At 34.8% G+C, this 24,443-nt stretch overlaps 1 protein-coding gene across 4 annotated transcripts in view; it reads left to right on the top strand.

Moving 5' to 3' along the window:
* Positions 1 to 22,400, top strand: part of LOC122728573 (solute carrier organic anion transporter family member 1B1-like) — a 61,101-nt gene extending 38,701 nt beyond the window's left edge. For all 4 annotated transcript variants that reach the window (XM_043967316.1, XM_043967319.1, XM_043967318.1 and 1 more), the window contains exons 12-15: positions 2,371 to 2,555; positions 12,630 to 12,694; positions 17,732 to 17,849; positions 22,034 to 22,400. In XM_043967316.1, the coding sequence (XP_043823251.1) occupies positions 2,371 to 2,555; positions 12,630 to 12,694; positions 17,732 to 17,849; positions 22,034 to 22,229 (564 nt within the window). In that variant the 3' untranslated portion in view covers positions 22,230 to 22,400. The remainder of the gene's footprint in view (positions 1 to 2,370; positions 2,556 to 12,629; positions 12,695 to 17,731; positions 17,850 to 22,033) is intronic.
* Positions 22,401 to 24,443: the final 2,043 nt, after the last annotated feature.

Raw genomic sequence — 24,443 nt, 5'->3', positions numbered from 1 at the left:
ATCCTAATCAGTTGTCCTTCTGGCTTCAGTTGACATATATAAGCCCAGGACTATTCACAACAGGATGAAAGTATAAAATGAGAGACAAAATAGCCTCTACGCTAGGATCACAGCTCAGCTTCAGTGGTTCCAGGGGGCTAGTGCCTTTCTCATCTATTCTGTGACTTCCCAGATCCTTGATTTTACCTTTATGGAAATGTAGTCCTCTGCTTTGGTTGTTTCCCTGGTGTCCATTTCTTTTTACAATAGAGATAATGTGGCAGAAAAAAAAAACACAACTATATACTTGGGGATCAAGAGACCTGGTGTCCAATTCCTGTTATATTACTAACTAAATTGGATAACTCTGAATAAATATATTCACCCTACAGGGTCTCAAAAGGTGCATCTACAAAATTAAGGGATACGGTTGCATGACCTCTAAGATCCTTTTGAGTTCTTCAACTCCAAAAACCTATGAATCTAAGAAGTTTTTTTAGATTCTTGATGACTAGTCTACTTCCTAGTCCTGGGCCCTATTGGGAAATCTAGTTCCATTGCCTTCCTGACCTCAGTGTAACACTATCAACATTCAATCAACAAACATTTATTAAGCACTTAATATGGGGCAGCATTATACTTGGTCCTGGAAATAAAAATTCAAAAAGTGAAACAGTTCCTGTTTCCAAGAAGGTTACATTCTATTAGGGGAAATACTACATAGGCCGTGTCCCTAAAGGACTAATTTAGTCCTTAATTTAATTTCATTTAACTCTTTAAGCCTTCTCCTCCAAACTCATGCCCAAAGACCATTGTCCTCAGTAGATCCCTCTGGTGCCCATTACATCTAGGGCTGGTCGCAGCCATGCTTTACTTCACTATTTGGTTCCAAGCAAATGCCCTCTCCTCCACCTTCTATTTCTCAAACTATAATCAAGTTATCTCTGTCAGAGTTCCAGAGAGAAGTATGTCAGTTCCCTTAACCTCCTCAAAACAAAATATCCTTCACTAGCACTACTCCCCTATATGTTCTGTATACTACTCTTACAATAGAAACTCCTTGAGGTCAGAGAGTGTGATTTTTAATTTTTTTAACTTTACTTTTTTTACTTTATCCCCAGCCCTGCCATAGCATTTGGTCATGTTTTCAACTATAGATGTACATATATATATATGTAATATAAAATATAAAATATAAAAACAAATTCATTTTGGGAAAGAGGAGAGGCACCAGAGATATTGACATTAGGAAAGGCTATTGTGTGTGATACACACAAAATTATATTATATTTCATCTTATTTATTTAATATTGTATTTTTCCCAATTACATATAAAAACAATTTTAACCTTTTTTTAAATTTAGAGTTCTAAATTATCTCCCTCCCTCCTTTTCTCTTTTTCCTTCACCTTAAAAAAGCTATTTATTGGGGCAGCTAGGTGGCGCAGTGGATAGAGCACCAGCCCTGGAGTCAGGAGTACCTGAGTTCAAATCTGGCCTCAGACACTTAACACTTACTGGCTGTGTGACCCTGGGCAAGTCACTTAACCCCAATTACCTCACTAAAAAAAAAAAGCTATTTATTATAGATTATATATTAACAGTCATGCAAGACATATTTCCATATTAGTCAGGTATGTGAAATTCTTTTAAAATAACATTTTTTTATTTGTAGAGTCATTATATCATAGACTTACACTCATGCTACATATATAGAATCTATCTCTTAATATACATTAATGCTTACCAAATCTTGATCCATAGTCACAACTATTGAATAATGGATATAGAATCATGAGATAGTAGTAGTAGGAAAGAGTGGAAGATTAAGGCAAGAGTAAATGAGTGAGTTATTGGTGATGCTAGGTGGATCTTAGATTTGCTGTCAGCAAAAGGAGTATAGAATATTAGTTTAAAATGATCAGTTAATTGGTCCTTTGCATTTTAGACATTTCATAGTAACCTGATTTATGTTTAAATACAGTAAATAAAAAAGGAATAATTACTTCCAATTACTTTCATTGATAGATCAGACTATAGTGAACAAAAGGTTACTAAGGAACCAATTTACCTTTCATCTAAGGCACAATTTTAGAGGAAAGGAGTACTGAATTTAGTCAGACGATCTGAGTTCAAATTCCATTTCTGCTGCTTGTTACTTCAGGGAGCCTAACAAATTCCCTCTGTGGGTTTCAATTTTCTTATCTATGAAATAAATATTTGTTTGTTTTAAATTATCTCCATCCTCTAAAATTGTATCTCCCAAAGGGTATTTTAGAATTCTCTAATACTTAATTTTCTTGATGGATGCTTCATTTTTAAATATAAGGAAATGTTTTATGTTCTGTTTTGTGCTTTGTAAATGCATTCTATAACTCAAAATTTATTTTAGGTGTTCCATAACTGTAGCTGTGTTGAAGTTAATAATATCCAGTCTGGGAAAGCCTCAGCTCATCTGGGTAAATGTTCAAGGACAGATGATTGTTCGAGAAATTTTATTTATTTTACTATATTATCTTCCTTCATTTCCTTTGCCATTGGAATAGGAAGTACCTCTTCTATTCTTCTGGTATTTAAGTAAGTAATATGAAAATCATTATTGTATTTGAGTGCACAAATAATTCTTTTATTAAGAATCAAACAGATAAAAATGAAGTAATGACCTTATTTATTTTCATAATAATAAGAAAATGGTGAATTAATAGAATTAAATGCTTCCTGAACGATATATACCGTTTTTATATTTACAGCTAACTTTGTTTTTATTTTTAAATTAACAATATTTGCATCAATGTCAACATTTGTTGGTGACATTTCTTTATTGTTTTCTTATATATTTGACAGTTATATCGTCTTCATGATATATCATCACCTTTCAAGATATGAAAATTACCAAAGTCTGAGAGATTTCTCAGAAATCTCAAGTTTTTATGTTATAAACACAGCAAGAATATAGTAATGAAGGCACTGAATATACTAAGCAGTGAACGGCTTCACTAAGAATAACATTTGAGATTCTCTTGGAAATCAGCTTATACAGGAAGTGGGCATTTGCACTCTGGAGAAGAGAGTATGAACATACTAACTTCTGTTCAAGTTCACTGTAAAGATAGTGGGACCCAAAATAGAAATAGAAGTTTAGAAGTGGGGAATATTTGGAAGTAAATGTAATGAATTATAATTTGGACATGTTGAATTACAGTGATGAAGTTACAGAGAGAGAGAGAGAGGGAGAGAGAGAGACAGACAGAGAGAGAGAGACAGAGACAGAGAGGGAAAACAGCACCACAAAAACACTGAGAGGAGAATATGTCCAGAAAGAGATGGGTATTGGCAATGTTATATGATCAAAATAAGTTTAAAAAGATGACTTTGAGAAAAGGTCATTAGATTTGCCAATTAAGATATCATTCATAGCTTTAGAGAAATCGTTTTCAGTTGAATGCCAGATTGCATAGGATTTAGCAGAGGGTGAAAGGAGGGGAAATCGAGTCATTGATTACCAAAGACTTTTTCAAGGACATTAGCTTAGAAGAGGATGGGAGACAGGAGATAATAGCTGGTGAACAGGATAGGATCTAGGAAGAACTTTTTTTTTTTTTTGTAAGGCAATTGGGGTTAAGTGACTTGCCCAGGGTCACACAGCTAGTAAGTGTTAAGTGTCTGAGGCCGGATTTGAACTCAGGTACTCCTGAATCCAGGGTCGGTGCTCTATCTACTGCGTCATCTAGCTGCCCCTAGGAAGAACTTTTTTAAGGATGGGGAAAACTTGGATTTGGGAGGGATAAGTAACTCTGGTATAATAATCAGGATCCAAACAGATATTTATAGGAAAACACAATAGTCTGAATATAATATTTAGATATAAGGCCTTACTTTTGGCTTCAATTATACACATAAGAGTAGTCATACTTATCTGGGAAAAATCTATGGATTTTTTTTGTACCGAAAGTTCATTAGGAGTTAACAATGTCTTGTAGTAACCAAAACATTGCTAATACAATCTTAGTTTGCATTTAGAGGCAGTATGTCCAGGTCTAAAGAGGTAACAGTATTGTGATTTTCTGTATTGGTCAGACCACACCTGGGACACTGATTTCAATTCTGGGAACCATATTTTCAGAAGTATTTTGAGAAACTGGAGAGCTTCTAGAGGGAGGGAAGCAGGATGAGAAAAGGTCTTGAGTTTATTTCATATGATGATCTAATAGTTTTAGCTCAGAGAAGAAAAACCTAGTATCAGGATGGGGGAAGGGGTGTGCAGAAGAATATGATGTTTGTCTTCAAATATTTAAACAGTTGTCACATGGAAGACAGATAGGATTTGTTCTATTTGGCCCCAGTAGGCCGACTTTGGGTCAGCTAGGTGCCAAAGTGCCAGGCCTTGAGGCAGGAAGACTCATCTTCTCAAATCTGGCCTCAGACACTTACTAGATGTATGACCCTAGGCAAATCACTTAACACTCTTTGTCTCAGTTTCTTCATCTATAAAATGAGCTGGGGAGGAAATGGCAAACCACTCCAGTATCTTTGACAAGAAAACCCCAAGCAAGGCCACAAAGAGTCAGACATAACTGAAAATGACTGAAAAACAAAGCAGACTCTGGGGCAATGGATAAAAGTAGTAGAGAGTCAAATTTGGGATTACTATCAGGAGAAATCATAATTAATGTGACATAAAAAAGAAATGTACTGTTTCACGAGAGGTCTTTAAAAAATAGATGAAAAATCATAGGGCAGGTAGTAGAAAGAATTCTATTGCTGATGTAAGCTGAATTCAGTTACTTCTGAGGTAGAAAAATAAAGCATTTTACGTGCTTACCATATGCTAGGTACTGTCACTGGTGGGGATATAAATACAGAGAATCGTGATAGCTCCTGCCCACAGGGAAGTTATACTATGATGTGGGAAGATGACATATAAAGAGGAACGGGAGCTGAAAGTACAGAGGAGCACGGTATGGAAATGGCTAATATGTGTGTTTGAGAATTGCTTTGGGGCAAGATAAGACCAATTTATATTTCTAAAAATGTTCCTTAATAAAAAAAAAGAGGAAAATGGATAAACAAAGTGGAAAAACAATTTTTTTTAAATCCACCAAAGTAGAAATCCTGAAAATAGAGAAGGGATTAATAAAACAAAAAAACAGAAAACACCATTAAGTTAATAAATAAAGCTAGGAACAGTTTTGTTTTTTTTTTAATTTTAGGCAGGGCAATGAGGATTAAGTGACTTGCCCAAGGTCACGCAGCTAGTAAGTGTCAAGTGTCAGCGGCTAGATTTGAATTCAGGTCCTCCTGAATCAAGGGCCAATGTTTTATCCACTGCTGCCCCAATAGGAGCAGTTTTTTAAAATAGACAAACCATTGGCTAATTTGATTAAAAAGAAAAAGGAGGAAAACCAAATTGAATCACAATAAATGAAGAAGAAATAAAGTATATTATTAGAAACTATTTTACCCAACTATGTGCCAATAAATCTGACACTTTAAATGAAGCAAGTGAATATTTTAGAAATTTTTTTTTAATTAACAGAATAGGAGAGAATTTAAGAAATTCAATTTCGGAGGAAAAATTGAATATACAAATGAACTCCTGAATAAAAAAATCCCAGAATCCAATGGATTCTTGAATGAATTCTGTCAAAACATTTGAAGGCCAATTAAATCCAAGATTATATAAACTGTTTGAAAAAGTAAAAAAAAATTTAAAAGGAAGTGATCCTTCTATTACATTGAAATTATATTCATACAAAATTCAGTATTAAAAAGTTCAATTTTGAAGACTATTATACAGTGATTAAGATTGAAACATACTTATAAGACCCTACTATCCCAAAGAACTCCTTTTCAACTCTGAGATTTCCATTATTCCTAGTATAGCCCAATTAATCTCTTTATATACTTTTCTTCCTTTGTCAGTAGAAACATTAATGATGGCATTGTTGGAATTTTGTTCTTCAAAGCTTTCCTTTTCTCTTTAGTCAATTTCCCTTTTAGGATCTCATTATCTATTGAGCATATCTATCATTCCTCTGAATTTTTTTGGAACCCACTATTTGAAGTCTGGGGTAAATGTTATATTATTTCCAACATTCTCCTCATTTCACCTGAGCCTGCTGCCACTTCTACTTCACAAACCAGTTTTCAGTTCCTATACTATCAAAAAGAATGAAAGTCCCACTTTTGATAGAAAGGAATCTGTTTTTAATGTTTACTAATGTGGAGTCCAGCAAAGAAATGGTGGCCATCTTTTTTTGTGATGTTTGTAAGGGAATCTCACCAGTGTATAAGCAAATCAGAATTCTATTCTTCTTCATTGAGCAATGAATGAAGAAGAAAGAGTCTGAATGTATGTGGACAGTGAGTGGTTTTCAACCTCAAGCATACCCTACTACCAGGGATGGAACAGGGCAAAATAGCTTATTAAAAAGTTTCATTTGCTACAGGATTCAGAGGACATTACATGATTCTATCTTCAGAGACCTCCCAGCCATTTTTCTTCCCCAAATTCTATGCTACTCCTTTTTCCAGTCCTCTAAATATGTGATCTTGACCAGTTGCCTAACTCTTCTATCATAGGCCTCAATGAGAACCTTGGCCTGTCATTATCAGGTTCCAGATGCTGATGTGACCTGCCCCTTTCCCTAATTCCTCATTCTTACCCCATTAGAAATGAGCTCCTGGGGCAGCGAGATGGAACAGTGGATAAAGTACTGGCCTTGGATTCAGGAGGACCTGAGTTCAAATCCAGCCTAAGACACTTGACACTTAACTAGCTGTGTGACCCTGGGCAAGTCACTTAACCCTCATTGCCCTGCAAAAAAAAAAAAAAAGATATGAGCTGCTGGCCTTTTTCTCTTTTCACTTTCTTTCTGTTCTCAGTGCTCAGAACAGTGTCTGGAACAGAGAAAGTACTTAATAAATGTTCATTGACAAACCCTAGCTATTTTTCCTGAATACTCTAAAACATTTTTTTTAATTACTAGTATTGTAATTTCATTAGAGTAGGTAACTCCAAATAAGGAAACTCCTTATTCCAAAGCATGCCAGCACGAGCTCTACAATTTACAGAGTTGTCTAGGACAGGGCTTCTTAAACTTTTTCCCACTGGTGACCCCTTTTCACTTGAGAAATTTTTACAAGACCCCAGGTACACACACACACACACACACACACACACGCACACCCCAGGTATATAGGTATATAAAATAGGTATACATAACCTTTTGCTGCTGCCAAATTTTTAATGACCCCCAAATTCAGCTAACCAACTCCATATTAGGTCATGACCCACAGTTTAAGAAGACTTGATCTAGGGCACCAAAGCACTAAGTGTCTAAATGATTTGTCCAAGGGACAACAGGCACTATGTACTAGAGAAAAGATTTTAATTTAGAGCTTCCTGATTCTGAGACCAGTCTTCCATCTATTACACCTGTTGCTTCTTTTTTTGTGGGGCAATGAGGGTTAAGTGACTTGCCCAGGGTCACACAGCTAGAAAGTGTCAAGTGTCTGAAGCCGGATTTGAACTGAGGTCCTCCTGAATCCAGGGACGGTGCTTTATCCATTGCACCACCTAGCTGCCCGGACACCTGTTGCTTCTTTTCACTCTTTTTTTTTTTTTAAGTGAGGCAATAGGGGTTAAGTGACTTGCCCAGGGTCGCATAGCTAGTAAGTGTTAAGTGTCTGAGGCCACATTTGAACTCAGGTACTCCTGACACCAGGGCCAGTGCTCTATCCACTGTGCCACCTAGTTGCCCTACCTGTTGCTTCTTAAAGAGAAACTTTTGCCTAATAGAAAGACCCTCTTAGCATACCCTTTGATAAAAATGGAATGACTTTTCATAAAATGATTTAAAAAGTTCAGGCTTGTATATTTTCAAAATAGAATGCCATCTCTGCCTACTATATATCTGGCACCTTAAGCCTATGAATTCATCTTTCAATATCTTGTGATGATGTCATCTCACTGCTCTGTTGGTCTTATGCCCAACTGAGCCTCTTTATGTAATATAATATAACAATATTAACCCAGTCTAGGGGTGCCTGGTGTATTATTATAGATTAGATTGGATTGGATTGGATTACGTTACATTAGTTCATATATCATATATCATATAATATGTCATATCCTATCATATTCTATCATATCATATCATATCATAATGTATGTAAAACTTACTCTGTGCCAGGTGCTAAATGCTTTACAATGATCTCATTTGATACTCACAATAGTCCTGGATTGATAAAGAAACAAGCAAAAGAAGAAATAAACAAACAAGTTAAGTGAACTGCCTATGGTCACATAGCCATGTGTCTGAGGTCAGAGTTGAATTCAGGTCTTCATGATTCCAGGTCAGCACTCTATCCACTGTGCCAACAAACTGTGTATCAATACACCTCACCCCTAGATGTGATAACTCCATTGCCAACCCCTGCTATATACAGTATCTATGGTATCTGTATTGCTGCTTCCTTATGGACATGGCTCCTTGCCTCTTCTCTCTCCCCATCTGTTCTCACTTATGCCACTTACAGGATTTCAGCTGGAATCTGCAACTGAGGTGCTACCAATTCCCAGAAGAGATGAGTATTCTACAATCTCTCCTTTAGCTTTGAGCCTAGGAGCTAAATATCAGCTATTTGAGAAAAGAAAGACTTTTATAAACACAGTCTCACTAGACCAGGGAAAAGAGACTTTCTCTCCACAAGAACAGGGATTACTATCAGCTATAAGACATTTAAAATCCAACTAAGCTCTTTTGGAACACAAAATAGTCCAATACCTAGCATGTTAGACCCACAGGAATTCAGTCTCACCTTTTGAATTCAGAATCCCAGAGTATGGAGATCAAAAAGGGACTCCAAGGACACTGTAGTCCAATCCATACTCAAAAGCCATTCCCACTATATGTCCAATGAGAAATCTTTGCTTGAACACCTTCAGGAGGGAGAATCCACCACTTTTCTAGGCAGCACATTCCACTTTTTGACAGATCTAATTATTAAGAAGTTTTTTGGTGGGTTGTTGTTTTGTTTTGTTTTGTTTTTGTTTGTTTTTTGATTTGGGTTTGGATTTGGGCTTGGGTTTGGGCTTGCTTCAGTTTGCCTAAATGGAAATTCCACTCATTATTGTTGGTTCCACCCTCTGGAGAAAAACAACTCAAATGTAATCCCTCTTCCATAAGATAGTCCTTCAATCCTTGAAATCAGCAGTCATGTACATGTTAAGTCTTCTCAATGCTAACCCCCTTCCTCCTACTAGCATGATCTAAGTCTCTGTCCTAAGACTTAGTGTTAGAAAAATTATTTTACTTTGCATTTAACTCTTTATGGAGCTCATTTATCCCTAAATCAGGAGGATCTACCAAAGAAAGCTTATAGGAATATTCTATCCAAGTAAAATAATTTCCTAGTGCAAGACTTGCCATGTCCCCTGAAAAAGTGTGGGGACAGCAAAAAACAAAAAAAAAAAACAAAAAAAACTACAACTCCCAGGCATTGAGTACCTCAACATCTAATTAAAGAAAAAACAATATAATTGGACCAGGTTGATGAGAACTTGAACGAAGGTTATATGAGTTAGAAGGTTATATGAGTAGAAAAGAGGGCTCAGATGTGGGAAATGTTATGGAAGTAGATGTAGTAAGATTTGGAAAATGATGTAATATATGAAGTGAGAGAAAGTGGGGATTAGAAGTTAAAGATATTGATATAAATCTGATTTTTGCTCTATTGCTTTCCAGTTTTCCCAGGATGCTTTCATATTTTTTGTTTGTTTTTTCAGAATAGATTCCTTATCCCAGTAATTCTTAACCTTAGGTTTAATGAACACTTTGTGGCTATTTTTAATTACTTCTAGGTTCTGTTTACCTCGTCTGTTCTATTTATCACATTTTATGTTGTTTAGAAAATGCCAAGCAGTTTTGATTTTCTTAACTTTATAGAACATTTTGAGATCTCATACTGACAACTAGTCCTCTTTCATTTCTAATTTCTGTAAATATTGCCCTTGGAATACGTAATTTTTCATTCCTCTAGATTAGTAGTATCAAACTCAAATAGAAACTCAGTTGGCAAAGTGACTTAGAAAACTACAAATCAACATCAGTTATGTGGATTGTATTTTTATTTACTTTGTTAAACATTTCCAAATTAAATTTAAATCAAGTCCCTCATGAAATACTTATGGCAGCAGTCTGAGAGTTTGACACCCATGCTCTAGATGAATTTAGTTACTAATTTGCATAATTTTATAAAATAACTACTTGGAGGTTTGATTGGCCCCAGACTAAATTTGTAAAATAACAGGTAATTATTATCATTTTAATTACATTGGTACACAACAGGAAAAATTAGTATTTCTCTAATTATTTATCTTCTTATATTTTTAAGTGTTCTATACTTGACTTTATACAAGTCCTATGATGTAAATGAAAGTCAATTGACTCCCATATTTTTTACATTTCATTTCTTTTTCTCTCTCTTCCTGTTTGGTTGTTATAATATATTAAAAATATGAATTTTGCATATGTATTTTATGTCATATTACTTTACTTTTAAAGTTATTGTTTCAACAATTTTAGGTGAATCTCTAGCATCATTTAAGCATATCGGTATATCTGTAAAAAGCAATAATTTCATTTTCCACATTTATTCACCTAATTTCTTTATCTTATTTCAATAAATATTTTTTCTGGAACAAAGGACATTTTTGTTTTACCCTTTATCTAATTGGAAAGGCCTCATTACTCCATTACAGATGTTCACTCTTTTTTTTTTCTTTTTGGTGAGGCAATTGGGGTTAAGCGACTTGCCCAGGGTCACACAGCTAGTGTCAAGTGTCTGAGGCCAGATTTGAACTCAGATCCTCCTGACTCCAGGGCCAGTGCTCTATCCACTGTGCCACCTAGCTGCCCCGAGATGTTAACTCTTAGTTTTAGAGAGCTACTGTTCAACACACAAAGGAAAAGTCCTATATTCCTTTGGGCCAAGAGATATTGTATCTCCTTAAAACCTTCTTTAAAATCACATGATATAGTCATATGATACTCATTGTTTCAATATAATCATGTTCTATAATTTTTATAGTTTTCCTAAAATTGAACCAACTTGAAGTTGAAATCCAAATAGTACATAATCTTTTTATAAATTCATAGAATCAAACATTTGGAGCTCCAAGTAACCTTTGAGGCCATTGTATACAATCCCTTCATTTTACAGATAAGGAAATAGAAGCATAGAGGAACTAAATTATTTTCTCCAAGTCACACAATTAGTCTCTGAAGTAAATTAGAACACAGCTCTTCCTGATCCCACATCCAGTACTGGAGCCACTATATCATGCTGCCCTCTTTAATAATATTTTATTTAACATTTTTATGAATACTCAGTGTTCTTTCCCTGTTTAATCTCTCTTTTATCTCATAGAAAGAGTTTGTTGGAATGTTTTCAATCTGTGTGGTATATCTGCAAACTATATAATATTGGACTTAATTGGTCTTTAATATTTAACAGAATTCACAAATACATTCATCTGTACCTGAGGTTTAAAATTTATTTATTTCATAGCATATGGAAAGTAGATAAGTAGTAAATGCTATTCACAGGATTCCTGTCATTTGAAAATAACAGTTCAAGAAATCATTCATTAAGTTAACTATTATTCCTTATATATTATAAATATAATACCAAGACAAAGTTTGCCTCTCCAAAAGAAATGGCATGCTTTCTCTTATGCTACATCCTCGAAAGCTCTACAACTGAAGCATCATCTTCTATGTGAAGCCTCATAAACTATCTTTTCTTTAACTACTTTGAATTTCTTTATATTTATTATCTTTTTAAAAATATTATGAATATAAGAATATAATAATTGTTGTCTTCTCCATTAGAATATAAAGTCCTTAGGATTAGGAATTTTTTTTCTTTTCATTTGTACCCCACCCTCCGCCATGTACAGCACAGTCCTTGGCACATAATAGGCATTTATTGAAACTTTGTGGGTTGAATATTTTGTCAGTGCTTATAATGCAATTCAGTACATATTTCTTTTTATCTGAACAGCTGGGAAGCTTAGAGTAAATTTACTGCTCAAAAGAGTTATTTATAACTCAGTCCATGTTCCTGATAACATTTTTTTCTCTGATATTTTTATTCAGCCTTATTCTGTAGTAATTATAATTTTCACTTAACTTTTGTAATAAAAACAGCTAAGTAAAGTGTGCCTATAAAATAACTCTATGAGACAACATGTGCATGTTGTATTATCTGCCTTTCCTGAAACTTACTGCAATCTCTCCATTAGTGGATATTTTTAACAATTGCTAAGACAAGACTAATTCATTTTTATAACAATCATGTCCATTTTTTAGGCAATCCAGTCTTCATATGATAGTACATATGCTGGTCCATACTCAAATTTTTTTCAAGTTTGGTAATATTGCTAACTTTATGTTCGACATATTGATATAGCTAACAATTTCTTTAAAAATTAAAAAAAAATCTTAAATCTTATAGAATACTTAAAGAACTGGAGCAGGTCCTATAAATTCCAGTACCACAAGCATATGAAAAGTACAAAGAATGATGTTTGTTATATAATGTGATAATCTGGAGATGTCTCAATGCTCTTTGTCTTTATTTCAGGTTTGTCAACCCTGAACTGAAATCACTGGCAATAGGTGTTCATTCATTAGTTATGCGAACACTAGGTATGAGGGTTTTCTTCTTTTTATTTTTACTATAAACTTCTCTGTTCTTAATGTGTTTATGAAATTGAATGCAAAGAATATCCATTAAGTGAGAGAAATTGTGTTAGAGATAAAAGGACTTAAAATGACATAATTTCTGCCCTTGAGGAACATACCAACTAATGTAAGGAGAGAGGTACATGTACATAGCTGTCATGAAAAATAGAATGGAATAAGAAGGAATGCAAAATATTGTTTGAAAATTTGTCTAGAAAAAAAGATAAGTTGTCTGGGAAAATCTAATAGTTTCAGGCATTACTGTTTTTACCTAGGAAAATCAATAAGAGCTATTTGAAAGAGATGTTATCTGAGCTTGGTCTTGAAAAGTTATTTTAAAGTTTATGAAGAGAAATTGAATTCCAAGCATGGAGACTAGCCTAATGAATACATAAAGGTGGAAGAAAGAAAAGTAAGATAAAAGGAGAGCTAGTGATCAACCTTAACTAAAACAAAAATGTGTTCAAAGATGGCAGTGTAGGGGTAGCTAGGTGGCACAGTGGATAGAGCACCAGCCCTGGAGTCAGGAGTACCTGAGTTCAAATCTGGCCTCAGACACTTAATACTTACTGGCTGTGTGACCCTGGGCAAGTCACTTAACCCCAATTGCCTCACCAAAAAAAAAATGGCAGTGTAAATAAGTATGGAAAGGTGGCTTCAGTCATATCATGAAGATATGAATTAAAATTTAAAATTCATACTGAGGACTGCATTTTATCCTAGAAAAAGGGACTGAAATTTTTTTAAGAAGTATATTTTTAGCATTTATTTAATTGTTGTTCTAGGGGGGAAAAGAGTCTCTAGGCAAGGAGACCAATTAGGAGATTATTATAATAGTCTAAGCAACAGATGATAAAGATCTGATATGCAAAATGTGGAGACCAAATCAACAAAGCTCTCAGCTGAATAGAAGTGAGATTGAGGGAAAGGGAAGAATCAAAGATGAAAGGTTTTATACCTGTATAACTAGGGGTGATAGTAATATCAACAGAAATAGTGAAATTGGGAGGAAGGGGACAAGTTTAAACAATTACAGAAGGTCAAAATTAACATGGACCGGAGGAACCATTTGGATGAGCCTCCTCATTACTTTTGAAAAATAAAAATTTTAATGTTCTCTTTTTTTACCCTTCCCAATGACTCTTCCCTAACAACATCATTATCATCATCAACAACAACAACAAAAACACCCTTGTAACAAAGAAATAAAGATAAAGCAAAGCAATGCATTGACTATGTATGAAAATGTATTCCTACTTCTGCACTCCATCAAGGCATGAAGTCGCAGATTTATTGAATCTTAGAATTTCATAGTTGGAAAGGACCTCAGTGGCTATTCATACCCAAAGAACTACCCTCATAACAATACACTTTTGAAGCTGTTATCTGCTTCAAGATATCCAGCAAAGGTGGGGAACCATTACTGGCACTCTATTTTAATTTAGGATAGCTCAAATTGTTATATAATTTTCCATTACATCAAGACTCAGTTTTTATCTTTGTAATTTATGTTCTTAACTCTCAAATCTGCCCTTTGCAGTCAAAAAATACAAGTCTAATCTCTCTTCCCTGAGTTATAGAAGATAGCTATCATATTCCTCCCCTTTGTTCCCAATATTTACTTCTCCACACTAAACAGCTCCAAGTTCCCAAGTCGTAATTGGTCATTGAATTGATCAGAAATCTAAGGTCTTTCTGTGTTTCCTTTTTCCTTTATATTATTTTGGTAATTATATAAATTGTTCTTCTAGCTCTGTTTAATTTAAAATGAATCATTATGTATGAGTTTGCCCAATTTTATCTGAATTTTTCATATTCTTAATTTAATTACACCACAATTATCTTCCATTTCATTGTACCAAAATTTGTTCTATTATGCCCCATTCCTTCCCCCAGTTGTTTTCTATTGCAAAAAAAAAAAAGAAGTACTATTTTTGTTTACATTTTGTATCATTATCTCTCTTAATTCACTTACTACGTGAAGAAACTCACATTTGGGAGGTTAATTTAATTGCACAAGAACATATAGTTATTAAGACTATGGAGTTAGATTTTGGAACCAAGATTTTTAATTGTAGTCCAGTGCTTTTTACATAATTCCAAGCATTTCAGAAAAAAATAACAAAAATCTATGTTATTATTCTTTCCAGTACCAAATAGTTTTAACTATGAGAAAAGGCATAAAAATATTAAAACTAATAGAATGTGATATTTATTCTTAGTGATTCAAATAAATAAAATTTTAAGACAATGAAATTATTGTACTAAAATACATATGGGGAGAGATTAGGTTTTTTTTGTTTGTTTTTTTTTGTTTGTTTTTAGGGAGGCAATCGGGGTTAAGTGACTTGCCCAGGGTCACACAGCTAGTAAGTGCCAAGTGTCTGAGGCCGGATTTGAATTCAGGTATTCCTGAATCCAGGGCCAGTGCTTTATCCACTGTGCCATCTAGCTGCCCCGAGAGATGAGTTTTAGTTTTATTAATATTATAGGAAGGGGGATAGGACCTGTGATTTCACTGATATAAACCTTCCACATTAGGAAATTCTCTCTACAAATGAAGTTTGGCCTTCTCCACAATTTACATTCCTGGAACATTGTGTAGGGCACTAAGAGGTTAAATTATTTGCAGAGAGTCCCACAGCTAATATACATCAGAAGCAGGGTTTAAACAAAGGTCATCCTGGATCCAAAACCAGGTTCATATTCATTACATGACTATCTCTTTTTTAACATTAATTTGATTTTAAAATTCATGACTGTAAGAGGGTTTTTATAAGTCTAAAAAAGTCAGTTTCTTGATTTTTATTATAAAATCCATTTACAAAATTCCTTCCATATTGATAACATCCTACAGAAATTTGTCTTCCATCCTTGAAAAAGCTAAAGATTTCATTTCTTTTCTAAAGTACCAGGAACTCTTTGTTTCCTTCAAGAATCAATTATTGATGTATGCACTCTGCTAGCCAATAGTAGCATAATACGAAAAATAGATGGCATAAATGAAAGTCGATGATATCAATTGTAGAAGAGGAAGCTATTTTTATCCCTCTATCCATCCATCCCTCTATCTATCTATCTTCTATCTACCTATCTATATTATATATAATAAATGTGTGTATGCAGAGCTGGTTAGCTATATGGTTTAGCTGTACAAGGTTAAAAGGATGAGTGCTAGCTACTCCCTCTTCCATAAACACCACCCTTGGAATATGGGAATCAAAGTCCTTTTCTTGTCTCTGCTTTTCTTCTTTTAGCTGGTATGACCTACAATATAGTTCCGACCTCCATCTCTACAGAGGGATTTCTCTGGGCATAAAGGCTATTTGATTTAATGGCTAAACCACTATCATGACAAATACTGTATTTAATCTTTCATTTCCTTTAATCTAGGAGAAAAAAGAGAATGGCTGCATTTCTTTTTCAACCCACTTTGAAAAGCTGATTTTTAAAAATACCAGCCAATAAGATTCTCATATAGTTCAAGATCTCCCATTAAGACCCCTCTTATTTTCATCTAAATATTTTGTCCTTCATTATTATTGACTCTTTTTTTCTATAATTCATAAGAAACACACAGGTCAGAATAGACATGATCTAGCTGGTATTCTAACTAATTAAATAGAAATTGTAAATATAACTTTTTGTTTTGTTTCATTTTTTTGGTGATGCAATTGGGGTTAAGTGACTTGCCCAGGGTCACACAGCTAGTAAGTGTCAAGTATCTGAGGCCGGATTTGAACTCAGGTACTCCTGAATCCAGGGCCAGTGCTCTATCCACCGTGCCACCTAGCTGCCCCTTATAAATATAACTTTAAGGAATGGAGATAACCTTTGGATAAAGCCTCACCCTTCTTATGAGAAGCAGAAATAAAATATGAAAATAGGATAGGTTAGATAATATCACGGGGCAGCTGGGTGGTGCAGAGGATAGAGCACCAGTCCTGGAGTCAGGAGGACCTGAGTTCAAATCCGACCTCAGACACTTGACATGTACTAGCTGTGTGACCCTGGGCAAGTCACTTAATCCCCATTGCCCTGCAAGAAAAAAAAAGATAATATCACTACCCATCATCCTAGGCAAATTAGATCAGCCAGTCTTTGTTGCTTTTACACTGAGTGATTTCAATATCCTTTAGAAGTCATTGACTCCTGTCCAGCTAGGTGGTGCAGTGGATAGAGTACTGGCCCTGGATTCAGAGGACCTGAGTTCAAATCTGACCTCAGATACTTGATACTTACTAGCTGTGTGACCCTAGGGAAGTCACTTAACCTTCATTGCCCTGTAAAAAAAAAAAAGTCATTGACTCCTATTGTAATAGAAGAAGTCAGTATCTCTACATCTCCATCATCCTTTGCTTAAATTGAGAGTGCTTATCAGTGTCTTTCTCCTATCTGAATATTCTGTGCGTGTGTGTCTCTCTGTTTCTTTCTCTGTCTCTGTCTCTCTCTCCCCTTAATTCTCACATTTTTTCCTTCTTTCCTTGCTTTTTAATAATTACTACTTCAGGAAGGCAAACAGGATAGTGGGAAATTTTTGACAGAGGAAATCTCTAAACATTATTTGTATCAGATATGTGCTAAGTCCAGTCACACTTCCAAATATTTTCAATGTAAAATGAGTTGTCCTCGTTTTCTCATCCTTTTGATTCCATTTGAAAGTGAGAAGTCTAGAACCAAGAAACTTGTTTTTTTATTAAAATATATACATACAGTATGTAATCTAGTCAGTTTTATAATTTATCCCTAAATTCATAGGTTCTTAAGCAGATGTCTATGAAAATTTTTTAAATTTGGATGATTTTTTTCAATATAATTTATTTCCTTTATAATTCTAGGTATTTTTTTTCTGTTTTTCAAAACATTATTCTGAAAAGAAATCAATAGGCTTCACTAAGCTGCCAAAGGAGTCCATGACATACACACACACACACACACACACACACACACACACCTGGTTTGGCCTGGTTTGGTTTGACATTTGGTTGTTTGATATTGCAGGAGGAATTTTAGCTCCTATTTATTATGGATTAGTGATAGATGTAACATGCCTAAAATGGGACACCAATAATTGTGGGGATCAAGGAGCCTGTAGAATATATGACTCTCATACATTTAGGTAAGTTGCTATTTTGTTATTTCATAAAATGATTTTTTTTCCATTGACTATGCTGATTGCAAAAGAATGAAATGACATTATTTTTTCATATTGAAAGTCATGTTCAATAGCTTCTCTTGAAATTTTGATAAATGAACAGGTTGAGCCTAGCTTACAACTTGTCCATGAATCATAGATGAAAGTATAGTAATGATGGTAATAGATTACTCCATTCTAACTAACATTCCTTCTTCAAAGCTATTGATCCATAAAAGGCAAATATTAATATCCTATATTTTCTATGACACAAAGAGATAATATCTTCCATAGGAAAAAATAGCATGTAAAGTACTTTCACATTATATCCAACATCTCATTTAAAACCCTAGAAAGAGGATAATGATCAAAACATCTAAGTTTTGTTCTATATTTCACTAACTATGCGACCCTGAACAAGTTACTTAACTTCTCCATGTGCAAGTTTCCTCATCATTGAAAATGTATGTGTCTACATAACTTGGGGTATGTTTAATGAATCAAATTAATTCAATAAATTATTATTAAATATCTCATGTGTACAAGAAACTATACTGAATTCTGGGGATATAAAGATGAAAAATGATATGTCCTTGCTCTTATAGTTATTATAGAATAGGAAGAAGGTAGAGACAGCTGAACAAATCACTATAGTACAAGTAAGAAAATGCAATACACAAAAGTCAAACTGAGTGTTAGGGAAGGAACACAACTATAGCTGAGAGAAACAGAGTTAAGAATTGCTAGAGCTGAACCTTAGTAGAATTGAAGGATTTCAGTGAACAGAGATTGGTGATCCAGTCATGGTGGGGGGTGGGAGGGTACTAAATGGATAAATGGATAAATGAAAAATAACTTATTGGGAGCTTTTTATGTGTCAAGCACTGGGATAAGTGGCTGAGATACAAAGCACATATTCCAACTGAGAGAGACAACATATAAAAGAAAGTTCATCTACAGATGGGTAGACAGACAGCCCTGGAAGTCCTAAGGGTACAATGACAGGGTTAATGGCAAGGCACAGAAGTTTCAGAATTCATCAACAGGCCCAATGACAGAGTAGGAGTGGAGACTATGAAGTGAATAGAGGCAATGATAAGGCCTGGATAACAGTAGGCCAGAGTGGCAGATAGTAAGACTTGATGGTCATCCTTATTCCATTAGAATTATTGTTCCCAGGGGCAGCTAGGTGGCATAGTGGATAGAGCACCGGCCCTGGAGTCAGGAGTACCTGAGTTCAAATCCAGCCTCAGACACTTAACACTTACTAGCTATGTGACCCTGGGCAAGTCACTTTACCCCAATTGCTTCGTTTAAAAAAAAAAAAGAATTATTGTTCCCATTAGCACAGACATCAGGGGAAGGGTAAAGGAATGGCAAGATGGAAAGGTACCATCGTACAGGTTTTCTTGGGGCTGGTAGGCAAGAGGAAGGCCACCACTAGGGGAAACCTTCCTCTTTACCTTCTTAGGTGGCAGAGCATAGGACAAGATCAGGAGAAATGGAGTAGTCCAGGTTTTCTATAACATTGGATATACCAGACATGTTTTGGAGTTTTCTGGCCTTTTAAAAGGCTAAAAAAAAACCTCCTGAATATAGCCTGAATCTGATTAAAATGTAATTGAGAAATTTTTAATAAAATAAAGTACAACACAACATAGATAATGTAAGTTTGTAATTTTATAAGTCAACATGTGACCATGGAGATCCATTCCTATTTGATTTTACCACTATTGAGTAATAATTGGACACTCTAGAAGGCAAAGGGTTTTATACTTAGGTAAGGCCCTTAATCCTAAAGTTGGTCTGTCAGATTGAGTGATTTAAACCAGACCTATAAAGAACAAGAAAATTAGAGAGAAGACTTTCCATACCTGTATGCAGAATCAAATTTGTCTTTGTGGATCAGTAAAGAAGATTCCAGGTAGCTAGGTGATGCAATACATAGAGTATCAGGCCTACAGTCAAGAAGACTCATCTTTGTGGATTCAAATCTGGCCTGAGACACTTACTAGATCTATGACTGAGGGCGGGTCATCCTGCTTGCCCCAATTTCCTCAACTATAAAATAACCAGGAAATGGTAATGACAAGCCACTCAAGTATTATTGCCAAGAAAACCCCCTATGGGCTCACAAAGTGTCAAACATGACTGAACTAGCTCAACAACAACAACAAAGAAAACTTTTATAATGATGAGAACAGACAGCATTCCTCACAATGGAAAGATGTCCACCACAAATGCAAAAACCAGATGTTTGCAGTCATCTAGTTCGCAACCAAAATGCAATATGTAAAACCTCTGCTAAATTATGTGAAAAATGAGAATTCTCTAGTAGATTGGTGGTAACAAGCATATTCAAGGATTTTTAAAGCAACAAAATAGGCATCTCCTTTACAAAAGATAACAAATGGTAGACTGCCCTTTTACAGATGAGCTATCTTAAAAACAACCTAACAATATGTGAAAAACTTAATAGCCAATGGTTCAGCTATTTGGACAAAAATGCAAACAGCAAGTATAGGTCATTGATATTGGTTTTGAATAAATCTAGGTGTTCATTCGGACAAACCATGACAGATTTGAAGTATATGAGTTTTAATCTTACCTCCGATTCTACCTATATCAACATGGGCAAGTAATTTAATCTCTCTGAGCCTTAATTTCCTCATATGTAAAATTTTTCTTATTTCTTTCTCCAAGGATCATCATATAAAAGTTATCCACCTGTGGTTCATAGCTTTTCTCACATAATCAATAATTAATAATGGTACTGTATACACCACACCGTGACTCTAATTTGTTGCTTCTGAATAAATTATATCTTTTTCTGCATATAGAGCAGCCAGGTTTGCCCTCCTCTTACATCTCAGTGGCATTCATGTTACTCTTGTTTTAGAGATGTTCATGACATGAAAATTCCAAAACCAATTTGGGAGATTCTCTTACTCCTTCTGACTGAAAGTCCCAACCAGAAGGCCTGGGTAAATACATTCATTGCACTATCAAATACACTGGACCTCATTCCCTACTTATGAGTACATTATTGATAATACTAGAGAAAGGAATGGAGGAATAAAAGGAATAAAACAAAATGGAATTCATTGAATGAACAACAATTAATTTGATGATGTAATTGAAGACAAAGAGGCATGAATGAAACATGGAGATGGAATCAGGAAGACTGGGATTTGAAACCTACCTCAGTCACTTAGCAGCTCTGAAACCCAAATAATTAACTGAGCTTCAGTTTCCTCATATGTAAAAATGGAAATAATAAAACCTGCCTCCAAGGATTGTTGTGAGAATCAAATGAAATAGTAAATGTAAAACATTTTGCAGATCGTAAAGCACTATTCAGGATGTTCCAAAACCCTTAGAGCATTTTTAGTCTTAGAGCTCAAAATAGTGCACATAAACATTCATTTTTATTGCATATATTTAGTCTTCAGTATGAAGGTTCTCCTGACAGAAACTTCCCTATGAGTACTGATACTATCAAAGTAAGGAAAAAGTAAGAGGTATATTGCAGAGGCTTTTAATCTTTATTTACTCCACATTCTTCAGGATTCTTCCACCTCTGTTATCCAAAACAATTTTCAGGAAAGTTGAAGACAGGTCTTTAAGGTTGTACAAATTTCTCATCCCATTTCTTCTGTGAAAAATAAGGGCAAAACCTCCAGACACCTCTCATTCTTCTCTCCTGATTCATTTTCCCCATCTTTGGTTCATTTTTTCTTTTTGTTTTTCCCCACTCTAATATTCATCAATAACCAGCCCCATCTTCCACTATGCACGCTATCTAATGAATAGTCATTTCGCTCATATAAAAGGAAGAGAAGGAAGAGGGAAAAGTTGTCATCATCAGATATATCTCTTTCATTAAGAGAACTAGTACACAATATTTATTGTCAATTCATTTAAAATTTTCTCCAGATACAAATGAATCTGTTTAGTTTACGAGAGAAATTCATACATTCCTGTTTAAATTGCTCTTTCATGTGTGAAATTTACATTCAAAGGGGAATAAACAATTCTAATTGTTTTATCATTACATATTTTATTATTATTGTGACTAAGAATTTATTGTAAATCCTCTTAATGCTTTTAAGTAGTCTAAAATGGTTCCTTAGCATTAAAATACATTTTTTTTAAATTTCCTTTTATAGAAATGCATACTATGGCTTGAGTGTGGGACTAAAAATACCAGATTTCATCTTTTTTATCATTTTATTCATTGCTATGAAGAAAAACTATCAAGAAAGCAAGACTGGACCTTCTAATAATGAAGGAATAGATATGGATGGATCAAATAACAAACCGTTGGTATCCTCTGCTCATGCAGACAGTGAAAGTCACATTTAGCCTGAACAATTACTTCTTCTCAACCAAGGTTCCTTTGGTTCCTTCTTTAATGAGATCCAGGAGCATCAAGAACCAAAATGTTAGCTAGGAAAAGACCCTAATTCAGTTACCATGTTCTTTTTTAAATGAATTTGAGGGGTATTAATGAATGTCTATTGTTTTTACTGAGAACTTTTATCCTTTTTATTCTTTGCTGCTGCTGTTATTCAGTTGTGTCCAACTCTATATGACCACATGGACATTTTTCCAAGGCATTTTCTTGGCAAACATACTACAAGGATTTGTCATTTCCTTCTCCAGTGTGCCCCCATTTTACAGATGACAAACAGATGCAAACAGGATGGCTTGCCCAAGGTCACCCAGCAGTATGTGACTGAGGCTAAATTTGAACTCAGATCTTCTGGATTCCAACCCCTCTGGCTATCCACTGAACCACCTCACTGCCCTTTTTATTCTTACAAAACATTAATTAATCATATTAAATGGATAATGACTCAGTATAAATGGAAAGAGAATAGAGGAAGATATCTTGAGTTGCTATCAAAGATATGGTGTGCACATTTCATATATAATTGAAAATAATATGTAATATTAATAAATAATAATTATACCTATTAATTAGTCAAATAGGGAGAAATTTTTGGAATAATTGAAAGAAAAAAATGAAAGAAGAATCTTCCATAGGGATTGACTCCTACTAACCAAGAAGTTACTAATGTTCTCTTTTTCAAAAAGTTTAATTTGTGTCTACCAATGTGTGGGATCCAGAACCTACAATAAGACTGTCTTCCAATCCCTTGCATTGGGACAAAATCATCAAGAGGTAGGTGACTTTGAGCATTGGAAAAGATGTGAGAGTATGAATGAACACTTCCACATTTTTTTTTCCATCATGATAGAAATGAGTATAATAGTCTTCGCAATACCTTTTAAATGGTCCCAATAATGGGATCAGAAATTATTTACTTCCTGGAATCCAGTCATCAATAATAACTTAATTTTTAATAGAAAATTAATTGTATCCACTTTTCTCCATCTGCACCCCAAACCTCCTATGCTTGATACACTGATGCCTGAAATTCCACAATTAGAACATGTGGAGTTTTATCATTCATTCTCATATATGTTGAAATAAGGTAATGATAGAATGTAAGTTTCTTGAAGGCAGGGATTATTTCATTTTTTTATACATGGCACCACGCACAGTACCTGACAGTACTTAAATCCTTTTTGGTTGATTATTAACATTAACTAAAATCAGGTTTAATGGGAATATAGAGAAAACATCAGAACAATTGAAGTCTAAGGAAAGTCAAGGAGGAAATAAAATATTGTAGGGAAAGAGTAATAGGAAAAGGAAGTGGAAACCATTCTACAAACCATTAACTACTTCAAAGGTTTTTTCCTGAAGGCAAGCTTTGTGTGAGAGGCTATGTGACATTATGGATAGTATTAATATGGGTCTGTCCTCAGAAGTTTTCTCCTTGAGAAGCTAAACTGAAGGACAGACACACCTAAGAAGTAGGGAGAAATAAGGGGATTTTGTGATAAAGATAGCTCCAGAAGTCAAGACCACCATTCCTCATTCAAGTCTCTCCCACCCCACAGGGAGATAAGCCCATTGGGCATGGCTGCTACAGGAACTGTGCCAGGGGACAGAGATACAACCACCCTGATTAAAGCCTTTCCCATATCACCCCTTATCCAAGTTTTCCCTACCCCCAAAGGGAACTTTCCATAGGCAGATGGTCACCCCATCCATTCCCCACCATCCATCCTTTCTAAAGGCTTTGGCCTCCCTTACAGTCAAGGAGGAAGATATTTCATAGCACTCTAAACCATCTCCTCCCCTCTAGGCTAAGTTTTGTTTACTTTCTCTTGCACGGCCCCACCAAAAAAAGACCATTTTACTCAATTGGATTGTGTGCAAGAAATGTAATTCCTTAAAGAGGAATATCTAAGGACCCCCACCACTATTACATTATGTTGAACTTAGAGTCAAGAAGACCTGGGTTTGAATCCTACCACAATCATTTTATTTTTGCTAGAACCATTGACAAGTCATTTCTCTTTGCTAAGTTCCATCTTCCTCATCTTTAAAATGAAAGGACTAGACCTCGAAAGCATCTTCCAGAATTTAATCTATTATTTACTAAAGGCTGATATTAATAGAGCTCCTTAAGGTTTAAAAAGAAATGTATATATAAATTATAT

Source organism: Dromiciops gliroides, chromosome 5 (genome assembly GCF_019393635.1).
Source record: "Dromiciops gliroides isolate mDroGli1 chromosome 5, mDroGli1.pri, whole genome shotgun sequence".
In the NCBI taxonomy this organism is placed as follows: Eukaryota; Metazoa; Chordata; class Mammalia; order Microbiotheria; family Microbiotheriidae; genus Dromiciops; species Dromiciops gliroides.
The sequence above is the reverse complement of the archived record's forward strand: the minus strand, read 5'-3'. Positions and strand labels throughout refer to the sequence as shown.